Source organism: Arachis stenosperma, chromosome 6, assembly GCF_014773155.1.
Source record: "Arachis stenosperma cultivar V10309 chromosome 6, arast.V10309.gnm1.PFL2, whole genome shotgun sequence".
In the NCBI taxonomy this organism is placed as follows: domain Eukaryota; kingdom Viridiplantae; phylum Streptophyta; class Magnoliopsida; order Fabales; family Fabaceae; genus Arachis; species Arachis stenosperma.
The window spans coordinates 8,300,271-8,309,681 of NC_080382.1; the positions used below are offsets into that span (position 1 = coordinate 8,300,271).

The window sequence follows — 9,411 nt, forward strand, 5'->3', positions numbered from 1 at the left end:
ATAGTATTTGGTGACTGAAAATCTAAAAAAAAAAATTATGTTTAATTATGTCTTGTTTTATGAAATATGATCTTGATTTAAACGTGTGCATTTCTTAAATGGATTATTTACATGCGACCTGACTCGCATGAAAGGTAGACAGTAACAATTATATTTTTATTTATATATCTTTTTATTATAATTTATATATCAATCATATACCTCTAAATTTTTTTCTTCACAAATCTAATTTCTAATTTAAATTTTTCTTAATTTTTCTGTAATAACAATATCATCAACGAAAAATATATAGTATTATATAAGTTATTAATTATGCTCAATAAAATACTTTTAAAATTAATGTAAAAAAATATGAATTTAGAGATAATCATTAATATAGTCTTATATACCTCAGAAAAGTATTATTATACCAAGTCAAATACTCACACTAGTTAAAAAAATCTCTCTATATATAATAAGTTAAATAAATAATAATCTGATCTCATGCAAAAGTAAATTATGAAAAAATTGTAGTTGTAACATTGTTAATCATACTTTTGAAAAAATTATAAATATATATTATATCTTATTGATTCATTTAGGATAATTATTTCTATGAGTACATTTTTATGTGAAGATGATATTATAAATAATTAAATAATTTAATTAAATATATTCGGTCAAATATATTACACTATCTAATAATTTAAAATATCCTTTTTACATAAAAATATATCTATCAAATAATCCTCGACTACTAACAAAAAAATAAAACACAATAGATGTATTATGAGTATACAAGATAATGTACATGTGCGAATGCAATATGTTCTACTTAGTTCTATTCTCAGTTTTTATCGAGTAAAATGTTAAAGATATAACTATTTATATTATATCTTTTAAGTTTAATTATTATGTTAGTATTTATAATTTTATAAAATTTTTAATTAGATCTTTATATTTTTTTTAGTTAAATTTTTGTACCATTTATTTTTTAATTGGATTCCTTTTTTTTTTATTTGGGTCCCTACATTAATTTTTTTTAATTAGGTCTCTATACAATTAAACCAATTATTATCAAAAAGGACCTAATTAAAAACTAAAATTTGATACAAAGACCAAATTAAAAAAAAATATAAAAATTTAATTAAAAATTTTACAAAATTATAAAACTAACAGAATAATTAAACTTATTTTTTTTAAAAAAAAAAAATAATATAATATCAGAGTCTTATATCTAAAAATCTACATAAAAATCAAACAAATTTAAAAATAAATTCTTATTTAAATTTGCAAGCCGAGAGTATGATGATGAGAAAGGGGATGGATAAGTAGTTGCAACTCAGCTATGAGCCATACACATAAATATATTATAAGGAATGGTATATATTTATTTATTAAAACATGATCTCACAAATTCACAATTATTGGGAGACTCAAAAGCAAAGATGGATTGGGACACTGCCTCAGAAACATTAGGTCTCGTGCAGGACCGCGATGCTTTAAAACACACACGATCTTGAGAAAGGTTATGTATGTATCCCGTTACATCCTTCTTCCTTTCCACATATATATATGGGACCTTCCTCAATCACTACTAAGTACCGACGTGACCTACCTCTACACTTATGGCCTTCAGGTCCTACAACCCAACTAATAATTCATTTTTATTCTTTCCTCTGCAATTATATTAACACTGATTTATATATACTTTACGTAATTGTAAATATAGCTACAGACAACTTTTACATAAATATATCCAATTATGCATCATCTTATTATTGTTCTTGTCTCATGCCTTAACTAGAAATCGGCCGGTCACTCCAACTAATATTTTTTTCTAAAAACATTTAATAATAAAAAAATTAATTTAAAATAGTCAAAATTTATTTTATTTAATATTTATTAATTATTATAATAATTAATAAATATAATTAGTTTTTTTATTTTCTTAACATTATCCTTTTTTTTTCTATGATACTTACAAATACAGAGTGTTATTAATTATTAATTCCGGGTAATAAACATCACAAGTGTACGGTAAAGTAGATCTCACGTCACTTGGTTTCATACTCCACAAAAATATTATTTATAAAAAAATTAATCATTAAATTAGCTATTATATATTAAATATGTGTTATTTTCTTTGAATTTTGGTTTCGACTTCGGACCAAACTTACATTATTAATCTCAATTTAGAAAACAGATGTGATTCTTTTTTGTGTGGATCAACTCAGAAATTTTGCAATACTTTTAAAGGTGAAAAATGATAATCTTTTATTAACTATGAAGTACAGACACTTTATTGAGTTGTCGTATCTGTTAATGTTGTAAGTGTGAGGAGTGTTGAAGTTAGTCCTACATCAAAGAAAGTATAGAAAAGTGAGGAGTTTATAAGATGAGAGACCCATTAATTTGACACCTTAAGGTTTTGAATTGGATGTGGTACCTTCTTATCTTATGTTCTCTCACTGAGTACCCGACCCGAACGGTCAGCCATGTGTGATCCACTATGCAACCCGGACACGCGTCCTTAACAGCTCTCCATAGCAGCTGCAAGGAAGCTTCGAGGAAAGTGGCCTTGTCTTTGCAGGGCCCACCTTTGACACGGTATAAATGAGGAAGGACCTGCCCTTCCCCCAAGGTACGTCACCTTTCCTCCTATCATTTTCCCCGCCTGCACACTATCTGACTAGGGCGTCGGAGTGTCTTTGCAGGTGGCCCCCCCTTTTTTTCTCGTCCACACGGTGAATCCGAACCCAGTACGACTGCAATCGAGGCGTTCTCACCCCTTCCAATCACCGACCGACCTGTCCGGCAACCGACTACCGAACATTGGCGCCGTCTGTGGGGAGCCTTAATGGACGTTGTGCCGGGTCCCGGAGACCAAGGCCGAGGAGCCGGAGCGGAAGGGGTGGCCTCTGTCGCCTCACTAAGAAGACGGCGAAGGTCCCCCCGACAACACACTGAACAGCACACAAGGACGCGACCCTTCGGAGGAACAGGCGGCGACAGCGCCATAATAATGCAAGAGCTACGTCACAGGGTCCAGAACCTGGAACGGCAACTGGCCGAACAGGAGCGCGACGGGCGAACCACCGATCCCAGTTACACACCATCCCATGAAAGCCAAGAGAGGGACTCCCACCGAAGCCGTCTACGACGCGCCTCCGCATCCCGAACGGAAGCAGAAAGCACGCGTGAAGAGTCCCCGATTCCAAGAAGACGACATGACACGATCATCTACTCCCGAGGTAGGGAAACGCGCTGCACAGCACGAGATCGCGAAGACGAGGAAGGGAGGTCCGAGAAGACACGACAACCCGTGATAATGGGCGCTACCCCATTCCACCGATCCATTCTAGAAGTCCGGTTGCCGAAGCACTTCGACAAACCAACGGACATGAGGTATGATGGAACTCAGGACCCCTAGAACACCTCACGGCCTTCGAAGCGAGGATGAATCTAGAGGGAGTAGGGGACGAGGTAAGGTGCCGAGCCTTCCCGGTAACCCTAGCGGGACCCGCGATCAGATGGTTCAACGGCCTACCGCAGGGGTCCATCCACGGGTTCTCGGACATCAGTCGTGCATTCCTGGCCCAATTTACAACACGAATAGCAAAGGCAAAGCACCCGATCAACCTTCTGGGGGTAACCCAAAGACAGGGAGAGTCGACTAGAAAATACCTGGATCGGTTCAACGATGAGTGCTTGGAAATTGACGGCCTAACCGATTCGGTGGCCAGCCTTTGCCTGACGAACGGCCTCCTCAACGAAAACTTTCGAAAACACCTTACCACGAAACCAGTTTGGACGATGCACGAGATCCAGACGGTAGCCAAAGAGTATATAAACGACGAGGAAGTCAGCCGAGTCGTGGCTGCCAATAAACGGCAGTTCGGCTACAGCCAATTTCGGCAACAGGGTAACGGAGAAAGACTGAAGGAACAAACCAGGGAGGAAGCGCCAAGCAAGACCCCCAGGTCGTTCCCCCGGGTCGGAAAATTCGCCAACTACACCCCGCTCACTCTCCCCATCATGGAAGTTTATCAACAAATAGCCGAGAAGGGGATCCTGCCGAAGCCCCGACCACTAAAGGACCGTACGGGAGGAAACAAGAACTTCTATTGTGACTACCACAAGGGTTACGGTCACCAAACGCAGGACTGTTTTGACCTGAAGGATGCATTAGAACAAGCGATAAGGGAAGGCAAACTAGCAGCGTTCTCTCATCTTATCAGAGAGCCGAGGAGACGCTATCGCGACCAGGATGAAGAAGGCAAAACCCGTTCGGCAAAGCGGCGACAAGAGCCAGAAGATAGAGACCACGGCCTCACTGTGGTAAACGTGGTGACAGCCAAAAACACCGCGCCAAAATCCAGATCGGCGCACAAGAAAGATGCAAAGGTCTTGGTGGTCTCCTCCTCGTTGGTGCGAAACTCTAAAAAGCCTCCATCCATTTCTTTCGGCCCGGAAGACCAATGGTTCGACGACGCCCCGGAAAATCCTCCCATGGTCATTACGGCCAGAGTGGGAACCGGCCTCGTCAAGCGCATCCTTGTCGACACAGGGGCTGATTCGAACATCATGTTCCACAACGTATTTGACGCACTGGGGCTAAGGGACGCCGATTTGACGACTCACCAACACGGGGTCATCGGATTGGGCGACCACTTCATCAAACTTGACGGAGTAATATCCCTACCGATCTCAGTAGGACAAACTCAAGGTTGAAGGTCGGCAATGGCCGAGTTCGTGATCCTCCGAGATTCCACCGCCTACAATATCATCTTGGGAAGGAAGACGATAAACGACGTTGAAGCGATAATCAACACGAAACTGCTAGTCATGAAGTTCGTTACCGATGATGGATCTATAGGGTCCATAAGAGGGGATCTCGAGACGGCGGTCGCCTGCGACAACGCCAGCCTCTCCCTAAGGAAGAAATCAAAAGAGGCGTCTGGTGTGTTCCTAGCTGACCTGGACGCCAGAGTAGACGACAAACCTAGACCGGAACCGGAAGGGGACCTGGAAAAATTCATGATCGGCGACACGGAGGAGAAATTCACGTTCATCAACAAGAACCTCCCACATGAGTTTAAGGAGCCCTTGGTCGAAATGATAAGGGCCAATAGGGATTTGTTTGCCTGGACACCTGCCGACATGCCGGGCATAGACCCAAAAATCATGTCACACCATCTGGCCGTCAGATCGGAAGCACGCCCGGTAGCGCAACGGAGGAGAAAAATGTCGACAGAGAGGGCAGAGGAGGTGGCCAGGCAGACGGCCAGCCTCCTAGAAGCAGGTTTCATACGAGAAGTAGACTACTCGACGTGGCTCTCGAATGTAGTTCTAGTGAAAAAGCACAACGGCAAGTGGAGAATGTGTGTGGACTACTCTGACCTTAACAAGGCATGCCCTAAGGATTGTTTCCCCCTCCCTAACATAGACGCACTCGTCGACGCTGCGGCGGGCTACCGTTACCTAAGCTTCATGGACGCCTACTCCGGTTACAACCAGATACCGATGCACCGTCCAGATGAAGACAAGACGGCGTTCATAACGCCGGGGGAACCTTCTGCTACAAGGTGATGCCGTTTGGCCTAAAAAACGCAGGGGCAACATATCAGAGGCTGATGAACAAGATATTCCACGACCTTATAGGCAGGACAGTGGAAGTCTATGTCGACGACATCCTCGCGAAAACGATGCGACCCGACGACTTCCTTGAGGATCTGGCAAATGTATTCGCGTCTCTCCGGCAACACGGCATGAGGCTGAATCCACTCAAATGTGCCTTCGCCATGGAAGCTGGCAAGTTCCTAGGATTTATGATAACTCAGAGAGGGGTAGAAGCTAACCCGGAGAAGTGCCAAGCGATACTCCAGATGAAGAGCCCGGGTTGTATCAAGGACGTCCAAAGGTTGGCGGGGCGGCTGACCTCATTATCCCGGTTTCTCGGGGAATCGGCGACAAAGGCCCTACCATTCTTTAACCTCATGAAGAAAGGGATGGCGTTCGAGTGGACGCCCGCATGTGATGAAGCCTTTCGGCATTTCAAGGAAATCCTGGCGGCTCCACCTGTGCTCGGGAAGCCAAAGGACGGGGAGCCGTTATACCTATACCTCGCCATAACAGGAGAAGCCCTGGCCACAGTTCTGGTGCGGGAAGAAGGAAGGGCTCAACAGCCAGTCTATTTCATAAGCAGAGCCCTGCAAAAGGCAGAGTTAAGGTACAGCAAACTGGAAAAGCTAGCTCTAGCACTCTTGACCTCCTCACGAAGGTTAAAGCAATACTTCCAAAGTCACCAGGTTGTCGTAAGAACGGACCAGGAAATCCGGCAAGTACTTCAAAAACCCGACTTGGCGGGTAGAATGATGACTTGGTCCATCGAACTTTCCCAATACGACATACGATACGAACCCCGACAAGCCATCAAGGCGCAGGCGATGGCAGATTTTCTGGTAGAAGTAACGGGGGATCCAACCGAAAAGACGAGCACACGGTGGAAGCTCCACGTGGACGGAGCCTCCAACCAGACATTTGGGGGCGCCGGGATCATCCTGGAAAGCCCGGTTGGGGTAGTATACGAGCAGTCGATCAGGTTCGAATTTCCCATCTCGAACAACCAGGCAGAATACGAAGCGCTTATAGGGGGCTTAACCCTAGCAGCGGAAGTCGGAGCAACAAGGCTGGAAATATGCAGCGATTCTCAGGTCGTCACCTCCCAATTAAACGGGAGCTACCAAGCCAAAGACTCGTTATTACAAAAGTACTTGGAAAAAGTCAAAAACTTAAGCCAAAAATTTGAGGAGGTCACGGTCCACCACGTTCCTAGAGAAAGGAACACACGGGCAGATCTCCTATCAAAGTTGACCAGCACTAAACCGGGAGAAGGCAACCGGTCTCTCATCCAAGGTATGACGAGAGAGCCAGCGGTCACTTTGCACGTATCAAGGATGGGCTCTTCATGGCTAGACCCTATCACCAGCTTCCTAGAAAATGGCAAACTCCCTGGCGACGAAAAAGATGCGGCGAAACTGAGAAGGGAAGCAGCCAAATACGCGGTCATCCAAGGACAGCTATTCAAGAAAGGACTCAACCAGCCCCTGCTGAAGTGCTTACATCCCGACCAAACGGACTACGTCCTCAGGGAAGTCCATGAAGGCTGCTGCGGGCACCACATAGGAGGTAAGGCCCTGGCGAGAAAATTAATTCGAGCCGGATACTATTGGCCGTCAATGATGGCAGACTCCAAGGAGTTCGTAAAAAAATGTGTGAAGTGTCAAGAGAACGCCAATTTCCACAGGGCACCGGCCTCCGAGTTAAGCCTGTTAACGTCCTCCCGGCCATTCTCTCAATGGGGAGTAGACCTTTTGGGACCCTTCCCAGTAGGTCCTGGGCAAGTCAAATATCTCATAGTCGCCATTGATTACTACACCAAATGGATAGAAGCCGAACCGCTAGCTAGCATATCCTCATCCAATTGCAAGAAATTCATGTGGAGGCAGGTGATAACGCGATTCGGGATTCCAGAAGTCGTCATCTCGGACAACGGCACGCAGTTTACCGACAAGAAGTTCACGAAATTCCTCACCGGCCTGGGTATAAGACAGAGGTTCTCCTCGGTAGAGCACCCCCATACAAACAGACAGGTGGAGTCCGCGAACAAGATTATCCTCTTAGTGCTGAAGAAGCGATTGGATAATAAAAAGGGTGCTTGGGCCGACGAACTAGCCTCGGTCCTCTGGTCTTACCGAACAACCGAACAGTCCTCCACTAAGGAGACTCCTTTCCGACTAACATATGGGTTACTTTTGAAAGGAGTGGAGGAAGCCGTGGAAAAGGACCTGATAGATGAAGCCAGAGAAAGGGCCCATTTGACAGAGATAGCGCTAAAACAAAGAATGGCCCTACGCTACAACACCAAAGTGCTCAAAAGGGAATTCGAGCCGAACGATCTCGTCCTGAGGCGAAACGACATCGGCCCACCGACCCCTGGAGCGGGCAAATTGGCGGCAAACTGGGAAGACCCCTATAGAATCAAAGAAGCGATGGGTAAAGGCGCTTTCAAGTTAGAAAGGCTAAATGGTAAGGAAGTCCCAAGAACATGGAACGCGAACAACTTGAGAAGGTTCTACTCCTGACACGCGGGGCGACACGCCGACCAATCAAGCTAAGTGGTTAATTTGTGGATTTGAACTTTCCATTATGACCTATGGGTCCCTTATGCAATTACCAAATAAGATATACTTGCGCAAATTTTCTTTTTTGTTTTGTTCTCCTTTTTTCCAGACAACCCGCTCTATCACAATTCGACAACGATGCGCGGCCCCGGGACTGATCACCCCGGGAGCCCGTCAAATACCGCGATAATAAACGACTACGCAAAAAGGCCACGACTCAATATAAACGACAACTATAAACCAACAACGGTTAATAGAAACGATAGCACAACCAGACGAATAAGAAAGAGTTAACTACGTTAAAACGGGCAAACGACTAAATAGTCAAATTGTTCACAAAAGCCAAAATAAAACGGCTAAACTACAAAAGTTTTAGACAGAGGGTTCATTTCTTGGGGACGTCAACAATTTTGCCGTCTTTAATGACCTTGAAAACGCCGATCGCCGACGTGTCAAACTCGGGAGCAACAATTTTAACCTGAGCTTTGAGGGCCTCCTCGGTTGCCAAAATCGCACCCTTTCCTTGCTTGACGACGTCTTTATACTTTGCTTTCCACGTTGCCAATTCGGCCTCCACGATTTGCTTCTCCTTCTCGATTTCGGCCACACGTTTCTGTGCCGCGCCGACCTGACTCTCCAAAGCCATTTCGCGCTCGACAAGACGTGAAACCGTGGCGTCTGACTCTTCCAATTTCTTCTCAGCGGTAGTGGCTTTCTTTTCAGCAGCAGTAGCTTTCTTTTCGGCGGCGTCAAGCTTCTCTTCAGATTGGGTCAGCTGCTCCCGTAGAGTCTCAACTTCACTTTTAAGCTCGTTATTAGCCTTCCCAGCAGACTCCAACCTCCTGCGGAGGGACTCCATCCCAGACAGTTCGAACTCGACTTTCCGAGCTATCACTGCGCCGCGTAAAAGGGTACGGTACATCCACCTCGCCTGCCCGGCAAGAGATGACTCATGAAAATACTCTTCAGTACCGGGAATCAGTTGGGAATCTATAAAGTTTCCGGCATCAAAATTCCTCTCCATGACCGTAAGGACCCCCTCAGGACTTGACGACGACTTCCTCTTCCTCTTGAGGCTAGGGACCTCTTCCACCTCGTCATTGGCATCAGGATTAGACGTCGAACCCGCAGTGCCGATCACCTCACGGAAGGGGAAAACGTGAACCGCCTTGTCGCCTTCGATCGCGGCACCTTGAGCCGAGGTGCCGGTCTCGTCGGCCGCAGTCCCTTGCTCGGAAGCAGCCTT

General features: G+C 44.9%; 2 protein-coding genes across 2 annotated transcripts; both read left to right on the forward strand.

Annotated features, from left to right (window-relative positions):
- The first annotated feature begins 3,438 nt into the window (after positions 1 to 3,438).
- Positions 3,439 to 4,713, forward strand: LOC130933586 (uncharacterized). Its single transcript, XM_057863214.1, has one exon. The coding sequence runs from the start codon at positions 3,439 to 3,441 to the stop codon at positions 4,711 to 4,713; it is 1,275 nt and encodes a 424-aa protein (XP_057719197.1).
- An 857-nt stretch (positions 4,714 to 5,570) lies between these two features.
- On the forward strand, positions 5,571 to 8,126 carry LOC130933587 (uncharacterized). Its single transcript, XM_057863215.1, has 2 exons — positions 5,571 to 7,370; positions 7,491 to 8,126. The coding sequence occupies exons 1-2, from the start codon at positions 5,571 to 5,573 to the stop codon at positions 8,124 to 8,126; spliced, it is 2,436 nt and encodes an 811-aa protein (XP_057719198.1).
- The last annotated feature ends 1,285 nt before the right edge of the window (positions 8,127 to 9,411 follow it).

Coding starts and splice junctions, on each gene's coding strand:
- LOC130933586 (XM_057863214.1), top strand. CDS start 3,439: ATGAATCTAGAGGGAGTAGGGGACGAGGTAAGGTGCCGAGCCTTCCCG.
- LOC130933587 (XM_057863215.1), top strand. CDS start 5,571: ATGCCGTTTGGCCTAAAAAACGCAGGGGCAACATATCAGAGGCTGATG. Junction 7,371..7,490: donor ACCTTTTGGGACCCTTCCCA/GTAGGTCCTGGG, acceptor ATGTGGAGGCAG/GTGATAACGCGATTCGGGAT.